Source organism: Drosophila bipectinata, chromosome 3L, assembly GCF_030179905.1.
Source record: "Drosophila bipectinata strain 14024-0381.07 chromosome 3L, DbipHiC1v2, whole genome shotgun sequence".
NCBI classification, from domain to species: domain Eukaryota; kingdom Metazoa; phylum Arthropoda; class Insecta; order Diptera; family Drosophilidae; genus Drosophila; species Drosophila bipectinata.
Window position 1 is genome coordinate 24,885,855 of NC_091738.1, and position 26,227 is coordinate 24,912,081.

Consider the following 26,227-nt stretch of genomic DNA (forward strand, 5'->3'; position numbering starts at 1 on the left):
CTGAAAGAGTTACAATAGCTATTAACATAGAACAATAGCTATAAACAATAGTTATAGAACAATTTTCTAAGGTGCCATTTACATCAGTGCATGCCAGAATATCGGACCAACCAAAAGTATCGATAAGGCTATTAAGTTTTTGAAAATTATCTTTACGGAAACAGCGAATCTTATTTGCCAGGCATGGAAACTTCTGATCAATGCCAGGAAGGGTTTATTTGAAACCTCAAGCGTGGGGTGATATGGATCGCCTGGGGTTAAAAGGGTCAAGGCTCTGGAAGAAGTGGTACCATCAGGATCAGATACAAAATATAAGTCTAACATGGTTAATTTGACCTAGGGACATGCCCGCGCGGTCATTGTGCGTAATAAGTGATAAAGAAGGTGAGCTATCGACATTAGACCGCTTTAGTTCTGGGATATTAAAGTCACCCAGGGCTACATGCTGGTCACAATCGGACGTTAGATTAAAAACGGATTGAATAGCGGACAAATTATGCCAGTATGTGGGCTTTTCACACGAAGGAGGCATATAGGAACAGGTTACATGCCCATTGCCCCCGATCTTCCTTTGTTATTAGATTGCTCTTTCATTCGGAAAATGAAAAGTCATATACATGTGTATAACGAGATTAGTTTATCTCACACTTCGAATAACAAAACAAAAAGGTGGCTGCTTAATATTTAAAAAAATGGGCGAAAACGAAAGAAATGGTCTTGCCTCTTCGACGTTATAAATTCGATTATATTTTTCTCTAATCTTAAGCCTAACTTATCTATTGCGGCGAAGCGGGGCGAATTCGCACAAGAGCGAATATGAGCTTTCGCTCCCGCTCCGCCCTAAGCTATCTAAGAGTAAATTTACAGACTAACAACTAACAAATACAATTTAGCTATAACTATAATTCAAAATTTTCGACTTCAATAAAATACAAATTTTCGACTTTAATAAATACAAATCAATTTACAACAAGTGTGTCAATTAAAATAACAATTTTTCGTGTTTTCCCTATTATCGTCAATCTTGCTAATCAGATTGCATTTTGTTGTTGGATTGCCGAAAAATTTTCACTACAAGAACTTTATTAGGGTTTTTGTTTCTGGCAAAATGGTCGACTTGAAGCGATGAATTTCTTCTTCGCAGAACATTTTCTAATAATGAAGTAAAGCATTATTTTTCATTATATATCATTGATGACAATAATGATGCGTTAGGGCGGGATGATGATTTATTCTTCTTCCCTACTGAATCGCTTTAGTGTTTTTAAAAAAATTCGAGAATTGGGCCTGCCGATAGAATGTATTAACCCCGAAAAGTGATCAGAGGTGTCATAAAAAATCGTAAAAATTCGGGATAATTCTCCACGAAGAGTGAGACCCACATGTAGTCAAGCATGAATACCTGGGTATTACGTTTGATAGGCGCCTTACTTTTGCGTCCAACACCAAGCATGTTATTGGCAGCCTGAAAGACAAGTTTCGACACCTATATTGGTTAGTTAACTTTAAAACTGAGAGACTAGTTCGCGTAGAAACAGACAGACAGACAGATGTGCTCATATCAACTCAGGAGGTTATCCTGATCAAGAATATGTATACTTTATAGGGTCGGAGATGCCTCCTTCACTGCGTTGCACAATTTTGGGACAAAATTATAATACCCTCTGCAAGAGTATAACATAAAAGGACGGCTGTAGTCGAGTATATAGCCGAGCCGACTATATTATTCCCGTGTCTCATCTTTTCCACCCACAATGTAACTAACCTTTACATTTAATACTTTAACGGTAAGGATTCACGATCGGTCATAAGATTAAAAACGGATTGAATAGCAGACAAATGATGCCAATATGTGGGCGGTTCAGACGAGGCGGTAAATACAGGTATTAAGATTTAGCGGACAAAATGATTTTAATACAAATAAATTCTATGTCACCAAACTCTTGTGATTTCACCTCTTCAGAAGCAAGTTGGGAGTCTACCGAAGTCAGGACTCCTTTATATATTTATATTTATATTTATATTTATATTTATATTTATATTTATATTTATATTTATATTTATATTTATATTTATATTTATATTTATATTTATATTTATATTTATATTTATATTTATATTTATATTTATATTTATATTTATATTTATATTTATATTTATATTTATATTTATATTTATATTTATATTTATATTTATATTTATATTTATATTTATATTTATATTTATATTTATATTTATATTTATATTTATATTTATATTTATATTTATATTTATATTTATATTTATATTTATATTTATATTTATATTTATATTTATATTTATATTTATATTTATATTTATATTTATATTTATATTTATATTTATATTTATATTTATATTTATATTTATATTTATATTTATATTTATATTTATATTTATATTTATATTTATATTTATATTTATATTTATATTTATATTTATATTTATATTTATATTTATATTTATATTTATATTTATATTTATATTTATATTTATATTTATATTTATATTTATATTTATATTTATAAAATATAAGCCGAAAAACAAATAAATGTTTGGATGGAGGAATCACCTGTATGGTGAAAAGGGTTTTTGTTTCGCAGGTACAAGAACTGCAGCATCAGTCTGTGCCGATGGTCCGGACTGTTGAATACCTTTTTGGGTGACTCTGACGTTTCGTTTACTAGGACCTGTGGTATCACTTGAAGAGATACCACGGAGGACATATCAGATAATTGCTCATTTTCCTTGAGAAATTCGGACGGCGAATTGTTCTCAGTTCTAGCTCTTGGGGTGGCTAAAGATATGAGCGGCTGCGTTATTGACGGCTGAGCAGACTGAGGCGGATCACAAACAGCGGATTTTTTACGCTTAGGGGACTCAGATAGCACCTGAAGGCCGCTAAACTGAGTGTCAAGCGCACAGAGCTGGTCAATGATTTTATGAAAACCAGTGATCAACTCTTTAAAACCGTTTTTAGTCTGTCCCATGAACGACCTCATTTCGCCTTGGACAGCACAATTTTCACAACAATAATATATACCAGACCTACGGGAAATGGCATCCGAAACTGAGGCAGTGAACCCGGCACACTTGGCGCGTACCACGTTTTCACATAGCCAGAAATGAATGGTAGGCTGGGATGAGGAGATTCTCTTATTACAAGACTTCATTGAGCAGATCAGTTTAAATTCCATTTAAATAATAATAATTAATAATTAAATATAAAAAAATCTATAAAAAGTTTAAAATCAATTTAGCTTGATACACTTTGCCAAATATAACCAAAGCGGGAGCTTTGAAGAGAGCGATTGAAGTAGGCAAAGAAATATTATCTGAGAATTGCAGAAATAGTGACAAGAACCTCTATTGCACCAAAAAAAAAAAGAAAATAAGAGGAAGAAACAGAGCCAAGCTATGCTTGGAATTAAAATTAAACAAACTTTTAATTCGCCTACAAATACACACTTCAAGCGATACGGTTTAAATTAAAAGTGAAGTTTCTTTTATGTGAGTAAACACCGGTTTACAGCAAGATTTATCATAAACGTAGTGCGCACAAAAAGATAAGACCGTTTGCTTAAGAAAACGGAGGACTTACAAGTTGAATATTATTTTCCAGCTACCAAAAAAAACAAAATTACCCAATACCAAATTATTTCCCACCATAATTTGTAAATAGGTATTTTCTTTTTATACCCTTGCAGAGGGTATTATAATTTTGTCCAAAAGTGTGCAACGCAGTGAAGGAGACATCTCCGACCCTACAAAGTATATATATTCTTGATCAGGATCACCTCCTGAGTTGATATGAGCATGTCCGTCTGTCCGTCTGTCCGTCTGTCTGTCTGTCCGTTTCTACGCGAACTAGTCTCTCAGTTTTAAAGCTACCGTCTTGAAACTTTGGACACACCCTTCTTTTCTTTGCACACAGTATATAAGTCGGAACGGCTCGGATCGGCCGACCAAATATCCTATAGCTGCCGTATAACTGATTGATCGGAAATGGTATTTGGTAGAAATATCAACCTTCGTATTTTTGAAGATAGAAGCTTGGGACTTTTTTTTAGATTTTTTATTTTAATAAACAAAGAGCGAGAGCTATTTTTGACAAAACATTACGACATGCCAAATTTCATAAGGATCGGTCGACTACATCTTATAGCTGCCAAAACATATGAACCATATGAAACCATATGACTCTAAAAACACTAAAGTTATACCATTTTCGATCAATCAGTTATATGGCAGCTATAGGATATAGTCGGCCGATCCCGGTCGTTCCAACTTATATACTGCGTGCAAAGAAAAGAAGGGTGTGTGCAAAGTTTCAAGTCGATGGCATTAAAACTGAGAGACTAGTTCGCGTAGAAACAGACAGACAGACGGACATGCTCATATCAACTCAGGAGGTGATCCTTATCCCTTATAATACCCTCTGCAAGGGTATAAAAATTGTTTATGTAATGTCAGCTATTGTTCTTTGCGCACTAGCACATGTTCTGTCTAGATTATTTTGTTACTCTGGACCAGGAGCTTTTTATGAAATTAATGGCACCACAGTACTAATTTAACCAATAACTGAATTTACTGTGTGTTCTGGCAACGTTCTCGCTCCCGCCCATGTGGAATACGTGTAAGGGAAAATTTTGGCTATGCATGACATAGCATAAAGTTTATCTACAGAATAGGCTGTGCCTTTTTACCCTGAAAAAAGTTTACCAATTTTATATTTCCGGTTTTTATGAGCTTGGCATCTAACATCATGTTACGATAGATAGCAAAACTGCTCCCGCGGCATCCGGCAACGCCGAAGTTGCAGAACCGATAGTTTAAGCGGGTGTTGAATCTCTGTTAACTCAGCCGGTAACCATGTGCCTAAGCTTTCTTTTCTATTTGACACTCGAGGGAAGCGGACGAAAAGTGAGAAGATATTAAGATTAAGTTTTGATTATGAATTGTACAACTATTAATTTCTTAGGAATTTAAAGTGCTGCTATCGCAGAGTGGTTACCAACTGTACCACTGTTAGCCCTTGCTGCCCCGTTATAAATGAAGAAAAACAATAAACAATTATCAACAATTATCTACACGGGCGTCTTTACTCGGGCGGCGCTAAACAACTTCGAATTCCCGCAACATTTCTTTAAATTCTTTTCCGGTGTATTCTTGGAGAATACTTGAGTCAGAGAGCGAAATCAACATGGAGATGCCTACTGGATCCGGTGGAGAGGCAAGATTGGTGGCGACATGCTTCCTCTGTGAAGTGGAGGACGAGCACGTGACAGTTGGCTGCATTGGCGCCGGCTGCGTGAGCATGTGCCATCCTAAGTGTGCTGCTCTAGAGGATGGCGGCGTAGGATGGATCTGTGCAGAGTGTGACGTAGACGTCCATGCACAGAACTCGACGTTGATCAGGAAAGAAAAGCTGACCAGCCTGACGGCTGGGGACAACTACCAAAGTTACTCAGGTGGCGACCAGATGAGGATCGGAACTAATGACGTCGACGAGGCCTCGAAGGAAGCGCAGGACCTGCAGACGGAGCTAAGGTTGTTGGAGGAAGAAGATCAGTTGCTGCAGTTGCGACAACAACTTCTACATAGACGAAAGGCGCTCATGGGCAAGCTCCCAAGGGAGAGGCTATCGGAGACTGGCCACGCAGAAAAGATGGCTGGAGCATCTAGTACACGGTACCAGAATGCTGGTACGGACACAATTGGTGAAGTTGCCGTTGTGGAAGGAAACGGCAGTACGCAGAGAGCCCACGCTGGGCCCCCATGGCTCTTTTCTACCAGTGGGGAGGACAACTCAGCTGCTAGGGTCACTAAACCTGTGGGCAGACCATCGTACGAACAATTGACAGCGAGGAAGACTAGCGTGGCTGAGTTGGTGAAGTTTTCCGGAAGGCCGGAGGACTGGCCCTTATTAATCGCAACGTATGAACAGACGACGGAGCTATGCGGATTCACGGATGCCGAGAACCTAATGCGGCTTCGGCATGCGTTGGAAGGACCAGCCAAGAACGCAGTACAAAGTCTAATGCTGCATGCGGACTGTGTTCCGCAGATAATCGCCACGCTAAGAATGCGATTTGGGCGACCCGAAATTATTATTGACTTGTTAGTGACAAGGATTAGACAATTTCCTCAAGTGAGGGAGAATAAGCTTGAAGTGCTGGTTGACTTCTCGGTGGAGGTGCAAAATGTTTGTGCTACGATGAAAGCCTCCAAGTTGGACCAGTACTTAAACAACCCAGCGCTCACGCAGGAGCTAGTGAGCAAGTTGCCATCGATGGTGCAGACATTTTGGGGAATGCACAAAGCCTCTCTCACAGTGTGTACGTTGGCAGAGTTTAGTACGTGGCTTTCGCAGATGGCAGAAGGAGCGAGCCATGTGATAGTCCCAAGCTCGTCGTCAAGAACGGAGAGAAGGGGCACGGTACATACACACACTGTACGCCAAGGCTGTCGGCTGTGCACCCGCAATTGCAGAACCCTGCAAGAGTGTCCAGCATTCCTGGAAATGACGACCCGCGATCGCTGGAATGCTACTCGACGGTGTGGCTTGTGCTGGAGATGTTTCCAGAGCCATAAGGTGGAAAGATGCGGCGTCCCCAATCCTTGCGGAATAGATGGATGCCTAGAACGCCATCATCCCCTGTTGCATCGCGGCAGCACGGCTCCCGTCCAAGCCAGGTGCCATGCACACCGACAAGAAGGTGTGGAAATGCTGTTCAGGGTATTGCCAGTGACGTTGTATGGAAATGGTAGGCAAGTCAACACGTATGCCTTCGGCATGACGACGGGTCATCTCTAACCTTGATCGACGCCCCATTGCTAGAAGACCTTGGAGTGAAGGGACAACCGCAGCCTCTATGTATGCAGTGGACTGCCGGCATGCACCGGTATGAGGACAGCTCGGTCAGACTCGACTTAAGGATCTCCGGCATTGGCCAAACAAAGCAATATGATCTTCGCGACGTTCACTCGGTCCAGTCTCTTGATCTCCCGTCACAGTCGTTGGATATAACCCACCTGAAAGCACAACACACACACCTTCGACATCTACCACTGTCCGGATACGACTCAGCACAGCCCAGGCTCTTGATAGGTCTCAATAATTGCAAAATAGGGCGCGTGCTTCGCACCAAGGAAGGCACAACAGAAGAACCGATCGCTGAGAAGACCCGCCTGGGGTGGACGATTAAAGGAAGAAGCTCCAACAGTGTGGGTGATGACATAACCCCAAACTACCACGTGTTTCACATATGTGCATGTGAAGCTGACGAGAACAAGGAGATCTTGCGCCTGCTTGAGCAGTGCATGTGGTCGGACGGCGGCCCTAGACCGGAGATGAATAGCAAGAGCGTATCCAATGATGACCAGTTGGCTATACAGCAGCTGGAGAAGAACACAAGGCGTATAAATGGCCGATTTGAAACAGGTCTGCTGTGGAGGTATAAAGATGACAAGCTGCCGGATAGTTTACCTACAGCCCTAAAGCGTGCACGATGCCTGTACCAGAAACTGACTCGCGAGCCGGAGCTTGCGAAGGGAATTCGCCGACAGCTAGATGAGTACGTGATGAAAGGATATGCACGGCCCATTACGTCGGAAGAAGGTGAGGAAAAGCCATATTGGTATCTACCTATCTTTCCCGTGCTAAACGTCAACAAGCCAGGAAAGCTTCGCATAGTCTGGGATGCGGCTGCGAAGACGGAAGGGATCTCGCTGAACACAATGCTGCTGAAGGGACCTGACCAACTAGCGCAGTTGGTACCAATACTTCACAGGTTTAGAGAGAAACGTATTGCTATCGGCGGCGATATCGCCGAGATGTTTCATCAGGTCAGGATACACACAGAAGATCAGAGATACCAACGCTTTGTATTTATAGACCCATACACACAACGGAGAGAGAACTACGCCATGCAGGTAATGACGTTTGGGGCTAGTTGCTCCCCCAGCTGTGCCCAGTACGTGAAGAACAGAAATGCAGAGTCGCTCAAGAAGGAATACCCACGAGCTGTTAAGTCCATACTGGAGAATCACTATGTAGACGACATGCTGGACAGCGTCGACACGGAGGAAGAAGCTATAAGCCTCGCGCGTCAGGTCCACTACATTCATCTTCAGGGCGGATTCCTCATTCGAAACTGGGTATCGAATTCCAGAGAAGTACTAAACGCACTCGGCGAAGGAGCACCCACGCTAGTGAGACTGGACGAAACAACGGATGGACAGACCGAGAAGGTGCTGGGAATGTGGTGGGACACGAAAGAAGATCTCATCCGCTACCGTGTATCCCCACGATATCGCCATAAAGAACTTCTCCAAGGAAGGCAACGACCCACCAAACGAGAGTTTCTCAGTGTGTTGATGTCTATATATGATCCTTTAGGGCTCATATCCTTCTACGTGATGTATGCAAAAATAATATTTCAGGAAATATGGCGAAGTGGATGTACCTGGGATGACCCCATACCTGAGGCAGAATGGATTAAATGGAAGCGATGGCTTCGGTATATCCCGGACGTTGAGAAAATGACCATCCCAAGATGCCACATGAAGGAGTCGCTGATGGATTCAGAAGTGGAGATGCACACCTTCGTGGACGCAAGCGAGAATGGATTTGCCGCCGTGAGTTATATACGATTTCAAAATGAGGCAGGTATCCACTGCAGTCTACTGGGCAGCAAAACCAAGGTAGCCCCTCTAAGACCGACATCCATACCAAGGCTTGAACTCATGGGAGCAGTGCTTGGAGCGAGGTTGGCTCAAACTCTGGAGCTTTCACTTGGCGCGAAGCTGAGCACACGGACTTTCTGGACCGACTCGAGGACCGTGCTGAGTTGGCTGCGATCGGACCAGAGGAAGTACAAACAATTTGTAGCATTCCGTGTAATCGAGATTCTAGACGGTACTAGCGTCAAGGACTGGCGCTGGGTACCTTCCTCCGAGAACGTGGCGGACGACGCCACTAAGTGGAACAAAGGACCTGATTTCAACCGAGAAAGTCGATGGTTAAACGGGCCGAGATTTCTTTGGCAAGAGAGGCAATTTTGGCCGCTGACAGAGGCGGAAGAAGGAGACGAGTCAGGAATGGAACTGAAGGCGCAATTCATCGGCGTATGTGACGGATTCACAGACGTAGGCCGCGCGACCCTCATAGACTATGAGCGGTTCTCAATCTGGACCCGTCTGCTATGGAGTACCGCAAGAACGGTATGGTGTATGAGGCGATGGAAGGCCAAGGCTCTACAACGATCGGACATCGAAAATCAGCCATCACAAGAAGATACCAGGGTCGCGGAGAGTCTTCTGTGGTCGTACGCTCAGGCGGAGTACTACCAGATGGAGATACGGTTAATCTTACAAGGAAAACCATTGAAGAAGAATAACCTACTATACAAGCTGGGACCGTATATGGATTCCGATGGCGTATTAAAGCTGGATGAACGTGCCAAGATGATCAAGGGAAGCGACCGCGTCGTACTCCCCTGCGGCAGCCACATTACGCAGCTCATCATAAAGGAATTTCACCGAAGATTTCTGCACGCTAACCACGAGACGGTAGTCAACGAACTACGACAAAGATTTTGGATACCAAAGCTGAGATCCACCCTTGCTCGGATACGACGCTCCTGCCAGCAATGCAAGAACCGACAGGCGGCCCCCAAACCACCGCGCATGGCGGAACTTCCCTATCCAAGAGTAGCAGCCTTTCATAGGCCTTTCAGCTACACGGGTGTGGACTACTTTGGTCCTCTGATGGTGCGGGTCAGACGCAGTTCAGAGAAACGATACGGCGTGCTCTTCACCTGCCTCTCTACAAGGGCAATACATCTAGAGGTAGCGTATTCATTAACAACTGACTCTTGTATTCTAGCGGTGCGCAGTTTTATGGCCCGACGAGGGTGCCCAGTGGAACTCTGGAGCGACAACGGCACCAATTTTCAAGGAGCCTGCACGGAGTTGCGTAGGGCGTTCGAAGATGTGGACAAGGATCTACTCTCTCGCGAGTTCACTGGACCCCAGATGACATGGAAGTTCATTCCACCCGCATCTCCCCACATGGGTGGGGCATGGGAGCGCTTGGTGCGTTCCGTGAAGACGGCGTTGGAATCTATCCTCCTTGACAAACGACCATCGGATGAGTTGCTGAGAGCCGCTCTAATGGAGGCGGAGGCGATCGTCAACTCGCGACCCCTAACATACATCCCATTGGAAGATGAGAACGAAGAATCACTGACACCGAATCATTTCCTGCTTGGAAGCTCAACTGGAAGAGGACCGACGATGGAGCCCATACCCGAAGGAGTGCAGCTCAAGAAAAGCTGGAGGGAATCACAACAACTGGCGGACTCATTCTGGAGGCGATGGCTTCAAGAATACCTGCCAGTGATCACTAGGCGGACCAAGTGGTGCGAAAAGGCTAAGCCTCTTGTAGAAGGGGATATCGTGTATGTATGCGATCCCGGACAGCCGCGTAGCCAGTGGCCGAAAGGAAGAATCCTGAAGGTGAACCTTAGCTCGGACGGTCAAGTGAGGAGCGCCGCGGTGAGGACCCAATCTGGCGTTTATACAAGACCCGCGACGAAGCTGGCAGTTCTATCTATCGAGAGTAGTTTGGTAGATCCCTGGCGGAATATACAAGTGGGGAGTGTTACGATAGATAGCAAAACTGCTCCCGCGGCATCCGGCAACGCCGAAGTTGCAGCGCTAAACAACTTCGAATTCCCGCAACACATCAAAAGTAATTATTTTTTTTTTATCCTTTGGAACTTATGCAAATATTTTTATAATATGACAGGGAATTAAATTGAAACTTACCCGAAATATATTACATGCCAATGAAACATTTTCTGGATCATACATATGAATATGTGACGTCGGAATTTTGTCGGATTTAAAAAAAACTATCATATCGAATTTTGGGATTACATCATTGTTCTTTTTTCCCTTTCGAGTCAAAGTTGCCATAAGTGTACCATCAATTAAAATCTCATGTGTGTTAAAATAATTTTCTGCATATTCCAAAATGTTGTAGCCCTCTTCAATATAATTATTTTTTTGACCTTCTTCAATGATATTAATTTCTTGAATTTTTTTTTCCACTCTATTTTTTCGCCGCTGTTCTTTTTCTGGGTCGATTTCATGCTTATTTAATGTAGGAGTTATTGACTTTTTGTTTTTGTCCCCCAAATTAGGAAACTCGTTAATGTTATCATTTTCGTTATAATTATTTTTCAAATTGGTTAAATTTTCTGCGTTTATTGCTTCATATATCGGCTCTGGCGTTAGAACTTTGCCTTTAATAATTTCTTGATTTATCATAGTTGGTGGAGGCGGAGGACGCGTTGTTGGTTCGGGAAGTGATGGAACGCCCTTAGTAGCTAGACCCCTGTCTGATTCCTTGGAATTAATCGTCGATTCATTTTGACTAAAAAGTTCTAACTGAAAATAAATTAAACAAAACAGATTTTTTAGTTTTTGAGGTTAAATTTGTTTGTTATAATCTTTAATAAAAAAAGGAAACTTAACTATTATATTATAAATATATATTATTATACTATTATATTATATTAATATTATATTAACAACACTTATTTACTACATCCCTCTTTCCCCCGTCGCACATTTGAAATAAAAATCCGGACAAAATTATTTATTAGCATTTGTTTATTTTTTACTAGCTTATAATGTCTTATACTAACTCATAATAACTAACTAACTCAGTTCTTATACTAACTCATAATTTCGGATAAAAAAAAAAGGAAAATTTTGAAGAAAAAAAATAAAAAATTTAAAGAAATTTTTATGAAATTCAGTCAGTTAGAATCATCAGACTCGGTGCTATAATAATTCGTGGACCTTTCCATTAAAATAGACATTGCCTCCTAGGAAAGAGGTCTGCTTTTCTTCTTGTTATTGCCGATTTAATGAAAATTATGATCGCATACTTTGAAACACTAAAAATAAAATGGGGTGCGTTGGGGGGAAATGTTTTTTTCTTTTAAGTTATCGACAAATTTTATTCCTGCATAAAAAGTTCCAGGCGACAAGGCGCGACACATAAACAAAATCACTAATATATTGTAAATTTCATAAAAAAAAATTGATGAAAAACGCATTTTCTAAAATTGAATGAATAAATCAAAATATAATGAAACAAGAAAGGAAAGCTAACTTCGGGCGGAGCCGAAGTTTATATACCCTTGCAGCTAAAACCGGATATATATCGCAAACATCGGATATAGTTGGCCGATCCTTATGAGAATATGATAATATAACCCAATTTATTATAATACAAAAACCAAACCTAAAAATGTCCCAAACTTCTATCTTCAAAAACACAAAAGTTGGGTCATTTCCGATCGTTGAGTTATATGGCAGCTATAGGATATAGTCGGCCGATCCTTATGAAATTTGGCATGTCGTATTATTTTGCCAAAAATAGCTCTCATGTCAAATTTGAACTCTCTAACTCTAAAAACACCAAAGTTATACCATTTCCGATCAATCAGTTATATGGCAGCTATAGGATATAGTCGGCCGATCCGGGCCGTTCCGACTTATATACTGCGTGCAAAGGAAAGAAGGGTGTGTGCAAAGTTTCAAGACGATAGCTTCAAAACTGAGAGACTAGTTCGCGTAGAAACGGACAGACAGACGGACAGACGGACAGACGGACATGCTCATATCAACTCAGGAGGTGATCCTGATCAAGAATATATATACTTTATAGGGTCGGAGATGTCTCCTTCACTGCGTTGCACACTTTTGGACAAAATTATAATACCCTCTGCAAGGGTATAATAATCTTTTGTCTCAAAAGTTGGCATAACCATTATGTAAAAGTTCGAGGGGTTCAAAGTTTGGAGATTTATTGATGATAGCTATGATAGACATATTCGATAATAAAACTTGATAAGTCGTATTATTTTGCCAAAAAATAGAATCCATAGAAAATCCCAACTTTCTAGCTCGAAAAATACCAAAGTTATGCCATTTCCGATCAATCAGTTATATGGAAGCTATAGGATATAGTCGTCCGATCCTTATGAAATTTGGCATGTCGTAATTTTTTGCCAAAGATAGCTCACGTGTCAAATTTGAACTCTCTAACTTTAAAAACACCAAAGTTATACCATTTCCGATCAATCAGTTATATGACAGCTATAGGATATAGTCGGCCGATCCTTATGAAATTTGGCATGTCGTAATGTTTTACCAAAGATAGCTCTCGTGTCAAATTTGAACTCTCTAACTCTAAAAACACCAAAGTTATACCATTTCCGATCAATCAGTTATATGGCAGCTATAGGATATAGTCGGCCGATTCCAGTCGTTCCGACTTATATACTGCGTGCAAAGGAAAGAAGGGTGTGTGCAAAGTTTCAAGACGATAGCTTAAAAACTGAGAGACTAGTTCGCGTAGAAACGGACAGACAGACAGACGGACAGACAGACGGACAGACGGACAGACGGACATGCTTATATCAACTCAGGAGGTGATCCTGATCAAGAATATATATATTCTTTATACTTTATAGGGTCGGAGATGTCTCCTTCACTGCGTTGCACACTTTTGGACAAAATTATAATACCCTCTGCAAGGGTATAAAAATAACTTATAAAATGATTTTTATACAGTACTTACTTTCTAATTCCATGATCAAGTCGTTTTTTTCCACTTGTCCGCTAGACGAATTTATTTTTGAACACAAAACTACTGCGAATATACTAAAGCACCAAAAACAAAGACACGCAAAAAGCACAATAACGTACTTGCGAACACCGTTGTCACCAAGTAAGTGGACTGTGGCGAAAGGGGGGTCTGTTTATAGAAGAGGCGGTTATTAGAGATAAGGAAAAGTGCCGTTTTGATGAGCTTAAAAGCACTTCACGATTTTCAAATTTGTCCGGCTTTTTTTTGATAAATACTCCTATGTGCGTCGTACAATATCTTTAGGACCTTTTATCGTTATTTTCGAATCACTCCATAAAAAACTTGAGCAGAAATTCGACTATATTTTCTTTGGCTTCTTGAAAAACGAGCGCAGGAATCCCCAAAAAACAATTAGTAAGTAAGTTCCCACAATGATATACATAAATCCACTGCTTAACGTGGACGCTTAAAATTTATAGCGAGGTACAGATATTTCGCAACTTTAATAAGTTATCATCGACCAGCACCAGCAATGTAAGAACTCCGATCACTCCTATAAAGAACCAATCAAGTTGGGGTCCCTAATGCATTTTTTGAATTTCAAATTCAGAATATTTTTTATGCCAAGAGGAAGACACTAAAACCGAAACACTAAAGCCTTAACCAAATCAATAATTTAGCTGGCAAACTATGAAAGTTTTCATCTTTTTTTTGGATGTCCAAATCGTTAGACTTATAACGCACACAACTCAAAACCTGGAAGCTTTTTTTTTTTTTTATTTATTTCGAAATTTTATTTTGAAGATTGTTGGCAATCTTGGCAGCTTAATATAATCGGTTTTTACATTTTAAACATTACTTAGTCTAAGCGTTACTTAGGGCTTAGAAGTGATTTCATGGTTTTTATACCCTTGCAGAGGATATTATAAATTTGGTCAAAAGTGTGAAACGCAGTGAAGGAGACATCTCCGACCCTATAAAGTATATATATTCTTGATCAGGATCTCCTCCTGAGCATATCTGTCTGTCTGTGTCTACGCAAACTAGTCTCTCAGTTTTTAAGCTATCGACTTGAAACTTTGCACCCACCCTTCTTTCTTTGCACGCAGTATATAAGTCGGAACGGCCGAGATCGGCCTACCATATCTTATAGCGGACATATAATTGATTGATCGGAAATGGTATAACTTTGGTGTTTTTAGAGTTAGAGAGTTCAAATTTGCCAATTTTTTTAAGGATCGGCCGCCTATATCTTATAGCTGCCATATAACTGAACGATCGGAAATGGTTTTTGGTAGAAATACAAACTTTGGTATTTTTGAAGATAGAAGCTTGAGACTTTTTTTTTTTAGATATTCTATTGTAATTAATTGGTTTTATTATGATATTCTCATAAGGATCGGCCAACTATATCCGATGTTTGCGATATATATCTGGTTTTTACTGCAAGGGTATATCAACTTCGGCTCCGCCCGAAGTAGCTTTCCTTTCTTGTTTTTATTATGTTTATGTTGAGGATGACAAAATGGCTAGGTCAAGATCCGGTCTGGTAGGTCTTGAGGGTGGTGTCTTTTCAGTGTTCTCTTGACTCGATTACCTGTATCAGTGCTCCTGATAGCAGCGGTACCAAGTTTTTTCGGCTAGGCTGTTGGGGTTCTCATTTAATCGTTCCATGTATTTCCGAGCAAGTTCCTGCAGCTTTTCTCCTAGTTTGGGCACGATGACATCTCGTTCGATGTCTCTGGTTCTCATAAACCACGGAGCTCCAGAGATCCTTCAAAGAGTTTTCGTTTACAAAACCCGGATTTTTTCAGGTTGGTTTTTGCAGCGATACCATAAACCTGAAGTCCGTAAAAAAGACTTGGCGCTTATATGGACTTGTATATCTGCACCTTACATCCAAGTGCGAGCTTGTTGGGTGATGTGAGGAGCCAGGACATCCGAGCCACTTTAGTCCTGAACGAGTTTTGGATACAAGTAATGTGCCTGACAAATGTGAGTGTTTAGTCCAAAGTGACACCGAGGTACTTGTATGCAGGTAGGACTCTGACTGGACTATCATTGAGATTGACTTGGCAATTGGTACTTGGCAGGTACTTCGGCAATTGGTGATCGTTACATTGGCACATTTATCTGGGCTTACATGTTCCAGTTCGTGGCTGATCTGTAAAATGCGTCCAGATACTCCTCCAATGCAAATGTGGCTGCCAAGATACTACTGCTTTTGGTCAGGACAGCAGTGTCATCAGCGTAGGTCGCAATTAGCACGTCTTGCTCATTCACTTCAGTGATTGGAGTTTTCGTAGGCATATCTGAAGCATAGTATAGAGTAGGGCCGAGGACGCTACCAAAGGGAAACACTAGAAGGGATCGGTTTGGTGGACGACTTGTATCCATCAGCAGATAAGTGGAATGTGCGTTTTTCCAGGAAGCTTTTCACGAGCCGGAACAGCTGTGGCGTAAGAAGACTTTTGGCTTTAGACAGGAGCCTAGGGTGCCACAAGCCTGCTGAGTGTCAAGGAAGGCAGCAACTGCATACTCCTTCTTCTCAAAGGCTTCTAAAGCAAAGTTAACAACTCTGTGCTCAGGAGTTCCATGTTGAAGACAAAAGCCGAACGGGAAATACGGGATCGCACTGACATTCTCAAGAGTAAGAAGCATGTTCAGGACCAGCCTTTCCATGATTTTTCCCAGAGATGGTAAAAGACTAATGAGCCTGTATCAGCCCATGTTAGCTGGCGACTTTCCTGGTTTTGGGATCATATCTACATATGTTCGCCGATTTATAAACTTTTGGAAAGTATCCAACATTTAGTACACTGTTGAACAAGGTCACCAGGAATTGCAAGGCTTGATCCGGTAAAAGTCGGATCCTCCTGTCGTCCAAAAGGTCTTCACCGGGAGTTTCCTTTGGCGAAAGTTGACCTACAAGGGTTTTTTACTTCTGTCAGTGAGACAAGGTTAGCAGGCAGACCCATTTGAAATGGAGATTCTATAAACTCTTCAACTTGTCGAGGTATGCTTTCAGGTGAGTATTCGTAAGGCTTGAAGCGTTGCCCAAGTTTGTTAACGACGCTTCAGCTTTCTCTAGGCTCGTACAGCACCAGCACCCTGAGGGAGTACTTATGGTTCATTTTAGGGTGGGCTAAGCCCTGTACCGTTTTGTAATACGACACAACGAGTAGTTAGATTTAGCGTCTGTGTCCAGATTTTCCAAAAATCTGTCTATACGTTCTTGTGTTCTTCGGGCGAGCGCTTTGCTTAGACAGTTAGCCAGCCAATTATGTAACTGATGGATTCCGGCGTCTCCCGTTTTAAAGGGAAGCCCGTTTTAGATTAAGGGGAGGTTCTTTTGGATTTTTTTGAAAAAATCGATTTTTTTTTTTTAATAAAATGAAAGTTACATATGTGTAGAATATACGTGCCAAGGGATATTTCGATACGACGCGTATTTCTTAAGCTAGAGCGTTTCAAACATACCCATGATAACAAGAAAGCTATCTAAAGGCAAAATTTCTAAAAACTTTAAACGCGTTTTTCTCGGAACCATGTTTTCAAAGCTCTTGTCGCGCACAGAGCTCGTTCTATTGATCCGATTTCCTTCATTCAAAAAATGTTTAAAAGTACATACTTTTTTGTATGCCTTATACCTAAAATTAGCATAAGAAATTGTTTATTTATAATTTTTAAACGAGATCAAAGTAAAAAACAAGAGAAAAAATGTCAATTTTTTTTTTTAAAGTCCATGTTCAAGCATTGAACACTATTTTGTATAGAAATTCTTAAGTTAGAGTTTCAAGGGATCGGACCCATGAAATATGAGTCAAACAGATGGTCCAAACCCGATCCCCTGCAGCCTAACACAAACAAATACATAAGTGGTGCGCTTATCGCACTGGAGAAAGGGTCGCATAGCAGGTCAGCGTGCAGTGCGTTGACAAGTAGTTTTACAGATTTAAGATTCTCATGTATCGTACTTATAAGAGAACTTTGACAAATAAAATCAGTTTTGAAACGGAACTCATTGGAGTACGACCTTTATTTTGGGGCTCCTCTTAACATTTGGTCCTTCGGGGCACCCTGACGTTTTCCCCCCTGTGGTAAGAGACTCAGGGTTAAAAAACTGGCACCTGTAAGGGGCTGAAGAAAAATAAAAATTCTCAGCCCATGGTAGCTAAAAAATATGGCTGCGATCTGGGTAAAAAAGAGCCCAGTTTAAAAACCGTAGTACTCTGTTGTTTCCCCCCAAGAGTAAAGGGACACAGAGAATAAAATTATATAAATGCCAATGAGCATAAAATAAAAAAAAAATATAATAAAAATGAGTCAAAAACAATAAAAAGGCTCAAGGAGTATTCTCAACCGTATTTTGGGGCTCCTATTGAAATTGGCACCTAAATAGTGACTAGATGTGCATTGACACAGTCAGTCAAAGGTAGCTAAGATGGCTGCGAACTGGGCATAAACGAGCTCAGTGTAAAATCGTAGTCCTCTGTCGTTTCCCCCCAAGTGGTAAGGGACACAGAGATTGAGAATTGCCATCGAGCAATAAGTGCGTTTTTTATTTAGCGCAGGGCTATCCGAGGCCTGAGTCGGAATATTTATTGAAAATCTTTGGGCTGGAATTCAGCCATCGGATCTCCAAAGCGATACGGCGCAAGGAGTTAAAAACACAACTTGTGTAAAAAAAAAAAGTATGTTTTTTCGGAACAACACCGGAAATTCATTAATATTGAAAATAATATATGGCATGTTCGAGGCCAAATATCGAGCAAAAACAAAAAGTCGGGTTCCTGGGAACAACGACAGCCAAAGTCTGTGGCATTTTATACGGCGGGACCAACGTCTGCGGCAGGACCACCGGCGATTAGAAGAACATCAGCGGCAGAAAAAACAACCAGCTACACCATTAGAAGCATCCAGGGCGGATCCTTTTACATCATCTTCAAGAGGGACACGCATCAAAAAAGAAAATTTAAAAAACTGTATGGTATGGTAAAAAAAAAATTTCAATTTAAAAAATAATGACACAAAAAAAAAAAAAAATCGGTAAAAAAAAGATATTAATTATCAATTAAATTTTATACACAAAAAAAAAATTAAAATTTGAAAAGTAATTAGCCCTCAGTAAAACAAAATTTTAAAATTACAGTCCACTCAAAAATCGAAGAAAAAATTAATTTTTCAAGGTATATCTAAAATGAAAAGAAAAAAATATATATTCTAAGGCACTTTTGTGGCCCCTTGCAGGATGTTCAAACATTAGGTTGAACATAACATATAAAAGCTTAAATAATTTTAAAATATTTAAAATTCAAATTAAATAATTCTTGCACAAAATATTAAAAGAAAAAAATGTATTGACAAGATACAAGAACAAAAATTTATACAGTCCACAAAAAATTATAATCGAAGAAAAGGTTAAGGTAACATCAAATTTATTCAAAAAATATTAATCAAAAACATTAAATTTACGCCTCTTTTTGTGGCCCTTTCCAGAATGTTCAAGCATTGAACACTATTTTGTATAGAAATTCTTAAGTTAGAGTTTCAAGGGATCGGACCCATGAAATATGAGTCAAACAGATGGTTCAAAACCGATCCCCTGCAGCCTAACACAAACAAATACATAAGTGGTGCGCTTATCGCACTGGAGAAAGGGTCGCATAGCAGGTCAGCGTGCAGTGCGTTGACAAGTAGTTTTACATAGATTTAAGATTCTCATGTATCGTACTTATAAGAGAACTTTGACAAATAAAATCAGTTTTGAAACGGAACTCATTGGAGTACGACCTTTATTTTGGGGCTCCTCTTAACAGTCCATGAAATTGGTTTATTTTTACCAAAATTAATTGTCGTTAGGTATAAGGCATAGGAAATTCCATCAATTTTAATAAATTATGTACATTTCTAATTTAAGTTCACTACCAGCGGCCCTACACTCGACAAAGCAGAAAAATAAAGGTCTACGAGATCCGCCATTTTGAAGCCGCCATTTTGAATTTCCTGAATATTAAATATTTTTTTTAATCGTTAATAAACAACGAATCAAAAGTTTAAAAGTATAAGTTCGTATGTCTTTTCATTTTCCCGCAATCCATTCTCAAAATTTGCTTAATTTTCGGAAAAATCCAAAAGAACCTTCCCTTAAGGAGCGCACAAATTCTAGGTGGTAGCTGGGAATGTCTAGAAGTTTCTGTATGTTGATGATTGCTGGGTGCAACTATCTCAGCAGCATAGTTTATTATGCGCATGAAAAAGCTTTTGGCAATGTCAATGTCAGAAGATTCCTGGATTTGTATGTTAACCTCGCCTAGCTGTTCTAGGTGGACTTTAAAAGCCTCTAAATTAGCACCTATGGAAAGGAGCGACTTTTTTCTTTTAATGGTTAAATTCCATTTATACTTCTATTTATATATTTTAAAATATACCCTTACTTTTTCATTGTTATAATAAAATATCTTATTTTTATAAATCTTATCTTATTTTCAGAAAGTCGCAAGCGCTGTGGTTTTCTCTCAGGTGTTGTATGCAGTATGGCCATAATAGGAGTGGGATCCGAGGAGAGTTCATAGAGTGTCCTTACTTGTAGCCTGCCTATAGTGCCTCCATTGATAATGGAAATGGCCTTCTCTCAGGTATCTATAGCGTATCCTTTGATAATGATAATATCAGGCGCTGTCGGTGTTAACAGGGGGTTATATGAGTAAAAAGTGGGTTTACCCGTGGCAAGTTCTTGGTAATGCCCATTTGCAATGACTTCTTGCAACAGGCTCGGAGTTTCCCCACCATGCATGTTTGGCGCTGTAATCACCGCCGGCAATGAACTTACCTCCAAATCCGGCCAGCAAAGAATTCAAACTCTGATTGAACCCATGTTTCAGCTGGAGGTAGATATATCGCCACTAATGTGGCATTCCCTTCCGAAGTCTTTTATTGCACGCTGTCTGTCATTGCTAGAGGCGAAGGGCAGGGGGATGAGACTTACGGAATCCTTTATAATAACTGCAGAGCCACCTCTGCTTTTGCCACTGGGGTGATAAGCATGGTATATGAGATAGCCTGGCAAGTGGTATAAGCGCCGAGGAATAATCGAAGCTCTTCAGATACTCTGAATAGTCCACGAGCGTTCCACAATTCGATATTTAGTGGTGGTTAAATCATTTCGCAATCGCGCAATGAGAGCCTGCTCTCTGAAAGCCTTGTTGGACTCTGCATTTTCTTGCATCAGCTTAAATAGATCTTTCGCTGTGAACTTATGGCTGAGCCTAGGGTCGGAAGGAGAGCTTGCGTCAATCTGCAGGGTTAAGCCAGTCCTTGCTTGCATATCTTTGGGTCAAGCTATACAGGGTGACAATAAATAACCCGGACAAACATTTTTGATCATAACTCTTAAAGAACTGTATTTGAGAAAAAATGCAGATACACAACTTTTAAATAGGTATTGGGCTGCGATGCAGAGCCCTAAACGTTTCTGGAAATTTAGCGCAATGGGCCGCAGGACTTTTTCCGATAATCGATCCCATTCTCGGAGCAATGATTGCTTCAGCGCCTCCAAACTTATGTGGCGTTTAGCACATTCCCTGGACTCCAAAATAGACCACACACTGTAGTGCATCGGATTAAGATCTGGCGAGTAAGGTGGCCATTCACTGGATGTGATCCGGAAAATTGGCTTTGCACCAGTCCTGAGTCAATTTGGCTCTATGGGCTGGCGATGAATCCTGTTGAAACGTCCACTCCGTATCACCGAAGTGGTGCTGGGCCCAAGAAAGCACAACAGTTTCCAAAATGTCCCGGCGGTACACTTCCTGATTGATTTTGACCCCTTGATTGATGAAAACAAGGGGTCTTTTACCGGTGGCGCATATTCCTCCGCAAACCATTAAAGACTGCTCACATTGACGGCGCTCGATTATTGCAGAGGTACCTGAAGCTTCAGCCGACCAGCTTCTGTCATTTTGGTGATTTTGCGTCTGTTGGATGGTCCGTGAGGAGAATACGCTTTAGCTGACGGCATCTTTGGAGTCTTTGGAAGGAAAGAAAAACCAAATCTATGTTTGCTTAAAAAATCGTGCAGCAACCTCGCCCCGATCCCAACATTTCTAAAAAACTTCTTCCAAAACTTCGTTTCCTGCGGATTAAGGCGGAGAAACAACGTCGCGTCGCTAGCAGAAAAAAGCTAGACCGACTGGAGCCGACAAATTTCTAAAAAAACGAAGACGAAGGCGACCTATCAGCCAAGAGCTAGGTTGAGTTGAGCACGTCGTTTTTGGGGAAACCAGAACTCTTGCGGATAAAGGCAGTGGTAAGGCGTCGCGTCCCTTGCAGCCACAGGCTATGTCGAGTAAGCACGCAGTTAAGAAGAAGATAAGCAGACGCCATGTTGCACACACGCCGGACGACGCAAAGCATGAACATTGAAGTGTGCAGAATTTGCGAGAACAAAAACGAGACAGCGTCAGGAAATTGGGTACAGTGTGACTCGCGACCTCTCACGTTCTTAACTCTGGATTCCGAGGATGACGCTGCCCTGACTCCAAAGCACCTGCTGCTGGGATCAGCGAACGGGTAAAAGCCGCTGCCAAAAGAGGAAATAAATCTGAAGCGTAGATGGAACGAGACTCAGCGCTTCGGAGACCGCTTTTGGCAACGAGGTTAAGGAGTATGCACCCGTATTAACCAGGCGCACCTAATGGTTTGAGAAGATACCTCCAATCACCATCGGAAGCATTGTCGTAGTCGTGGATGAGCTTATCCCCAGGAACCTATGGCTAAAAGGACGCGTGACTGACGCAATGATGGCCAACAATGGACAAGTTCGGCGGGTGACCATCAAGACGTAGCATAGTGTTATAGAAATACCAGCAACAAAGGTAGCAGTTCTGGACGTCGACTTGGAGAATGGTAACTGACCACGGATCGGGATCATTTACGGGGGAGGAAATGTTACCGCCATCAAAGCGTTAGAATGAGTGTTGAATAATGTTTAGAATTAGTTTTAAAAAATGCTAAACGTTAAGCGGGTAATGGCGGAAGAACGAGGCGTCTGCGATCGCTAGGTGAAGCTAACGAGGCGAGGGTAAGCGGACGAAGTTTTTTAGCGCGCGCCATTAATTTGAGTGAAATAAAAGGAAAGAACAACCAAATCCATGTTTGCTTAACCACCTAACTCAACCCCTAAATACTTGGGAATGACGTTGGATAGGCGTCTAACATGGAGGACCCATCTACTGCGCAAACGAAAGCAAGTACAGGAAAAGCTGCGGCGGCTTTACTGATTGATTGGACGAAAGTCAACCCTGAAGCTGAGGGTAAAACTACTAATATATAAGTCAATAGTGAAGCCAGTTTGGACGTATGGTATCCAACTGTGGGGCACAGCGAGTCCAAGCAATATGAAAGTCATTCAGCTGGCACAGAACAGAGCTCTCAGGACGCTGTCTGGGGCTCATCCTTACCATGACAATTTGACTATTCATGCTCAACTGGGCATCCCTACAGTCAGCGCTGAAGTTAGAAGATTCGCCGCTAAATACAAGGACAGACTAACACGACATCCCAACACATGTGCCACCAATTTGCTGGACAGCAGCACCACCATCAGAAGTCTCAAGAGGAAGCATCCACTGGATTTACTAAATTAACTTTTTAGATTCATAGCTTGTATTTATCAAAGTCCTATTGTCAAGGTTCACTTAAAATATTGAATTATTGTCCCTAACTGAGGACAGATTGTAAATAAAACTTTCAAATGTTACAACAAAAAAAAAAAATTTAATAATTAAATTCGGAGCACTGCAGCTAATTTGCTATTTGTTTAAAGAACGATTAATGTGTTATTTGTTTAAGAGGAAGCTCTACCGCCGTTCTCAATTAAAGGATGCTGCCTTCATAAATGGGAATTTTGATTTGGGTTATATACTCATATAGCCAATACTTCCTGCCACACCATTGTATTTTAAAGGAGGAAGTTCAACAACCAAGCATAGGGTTGTTTTTGATGGATCTGCTGTCACCACTTTAGGATATTCATTGAATGACGTGTTGACGTCTTGCCCAGTTATTCAGCCAAAGTTGCTGCATAGAATATGCGATGCGTTAAGGTTCCGATGCCATCGGGTGGCCATTACTGTAGGTATTACTGTAGATATTTGCAAAATGTATCGTTGCGTTGTTTTTTTTCCGAGGAAAGCTATCTGTAATGCATTCTTTGGCGGGACTTCACCCGGGATGAGTTGCAGGTTTTTAAGCTGGATACTGTCACCTATGGAACGAAGCCTGCCTCATTTTTATCAGTACGGGCAATGCATCAATGCATACATCGAATTTTATTCGTCGCGACTTTTATCTGGATGATCTATTTTCCGGAAACGACTCTATAGATAAAGATTCTCGACAAAGGCCAATTTCGGTTAAAGAAGTGGTGCTTCAATTTGGCTGTGGATCCTGAAACTGACCCCTTACTATTATCGTTTGAAAGGATTTGGTCAATCTCAAAGCCCAATAGGCGCATCATTCTGTCTACAGTCGCTCGGCTGTATGACCCAATGGGTCTTGTCGGTCCTGTCATTGCCAAAGCGAAGTTCTTTCTCCAAAAGCTGTGCCGTGAGAAATTGTCCTAGAATGAAAGTCTTCCTCAAGCTCTTCACTCCAACTGGCGCTCCGAATTCCCTAGATGGGCGCTAATATCGAAATCCGAAGTGGAGATCCGTGCTTTTGTGTCGTGTCCAAGGGCACAGGATCTGCAAGCTATTTATTCTGCTCGAAGTCCCAAGTTGCGCCTTTAAAGAATGTTACGGGGCCGACGCAGAGGGCAGAGTTGTTGGCTTGAATATTGCGGAAGTAGCGCAGTTGATGGTCTGCTTTGGGGAATATTTTTGCTGGTGCGATTCTGCTGTGGCTCTGTCTTTGATTCGAGAAGAACCCTCTCGGTTTAATGTTTTCGTCGCAAATCTAGTTTAATTTTTAGTTTAATAAAACCAAGGACTCCTTTAGCCCTATGAACCATTAAGGAAATATGGTCGGCAAATTTAAGTTTAATGTCTAATAGAACGCCGATATCATTAACCTGAGCCAATTTCGCTATGGGTATGCCATAAAGGAACCATCAGTCTAAACATAAACATAAGTCTAAAGCCCGACCTAACGAATGTCTTACATGGGTAATTTGACCGGGACATGTCAAACATTCCCGCGGTGAAGTCATGGTGCGTGATAAGTGATAAAGATGGTGAGCTATCGACGTTGGACCACTTTATTTCTGGGATATTAAAGTCGCCCACAGCTACGAGCTGGTCACGATCAGTCATAAGATTAAAAACGGATTGAATAGCGGACAAATGCTGCCAATATGTGAGCGGTTCAGACGAATGCGGTATATATGAACATGTAATGTATAAACATTTCACGGATAAAATGATTTTAATGCAAATAAACTCTATGTCATCAAACTCTTGTGATTTCACCTCTTCAGAAGCAAGAATGGAGTCTACCGAAATGAGGACTCCATCCCCCTTTCGCTGAGGTCGATCCCTTTTAAAAGTGGTGTACTTACTTGGAAAAACTTCAGAGCGAAAGATCTCCGGCTTTAACCAAGTTTCTGTAAAGGCTATAATATGGGATGCAAAGTAAGAACTATCAGAATATAGTTTGGGGAGTTTGCTACATAGCCCCCTAGTATTCTGATAGGTAAGTGTTAATGACGATACTAGTTTTTGGGCTAGTCGACGAAAAAGAGGTGGAAGGTTGGTCAGTGGTTCTAATATGTGGAAGTCTAATATGTCCCACGGGTTTTAAAACTTTTTTCTTTACAGTACTAGGCTGATGTTCTTGGACGAAAATGTTCTCTGGCCAAAAACTGGAAGAACAAATCGTCTTGAACATCAGCGCAGGCACACGTATCTTGAAAGAAGACTTGCGCCTTACATAATTATATTTAAATTTCGCTATGTCCTCCACCTTTATATCGGCTTTAGTTTAGGCCTTGATATAAGCCGAGATATCAAGCCCTGAAGTATCAGGGGCAAGCCAAGAAACAAATATATGTTTCGATGGAGAAATCACCTGTAAGGGTTTTGGTGTTGCAGGTGCAAGAATGCAGCATCAGTCTGTGCCTTTGGAGAGTGCAAAGGAAAAATGCAGAAATAGAGATAAGACGGGGAAGAAGCAGACAAGCTAGTGAAGACAAGCAGACAAGCTCTTTAAAGAAAGCTAGTGAATCGAGCGGCCGAGAGAGAGTCGGCTTGCGATGAAATAAGCTTCTTGTACATACGTAAGCCTAATAAATAAACATTACATTAACATTATTTAAACATCAACATTAAACGCCGTGCTGCTGCCTGACCCGACAGTAATATTTTTCTTTAAATTTACAATTGTAAAATTGTTTAATTTTTCATTATGCCCGGCTAATAAAATTTCAAGGGGTCCGTCCGGAATTTTGTCATCAATATTGTTATAGAATGCAAATAAAAATAATGATTATAAAGTAATTATGAAAAGTAAAAAAAAAAAGTATAAAAGTAAAAACTTTAA

General features: G+C 40.9%; 1 protein-coding gene across 6 annotated transcripts in view; it reads right to left on the bottom strand.

Moving 5' to 3' along the window:
- The window catches only part of Myo81F (Myosin 81F), a 550,527-nt gene that overhangs the window by 176,240 nt on the left and 348,060 nt on the right, over positions 1 to 26,227 (bottom strand). For all 6 annotated transcript variants that reach the window (XM_070279498.1, XM_070279502.1, XM_070279501.1 and 3 more), the window contains one exon: positions 10,852 to 11,475. In XM_070279498.1, coding sequence (XP_070135599.1) covers positions 10,852 to 11,475 — 624 coding nt within the window. The remainder of the gene's footprint in view (positions 1 to 10,851; positions 11,476 to 26,227) is intronic.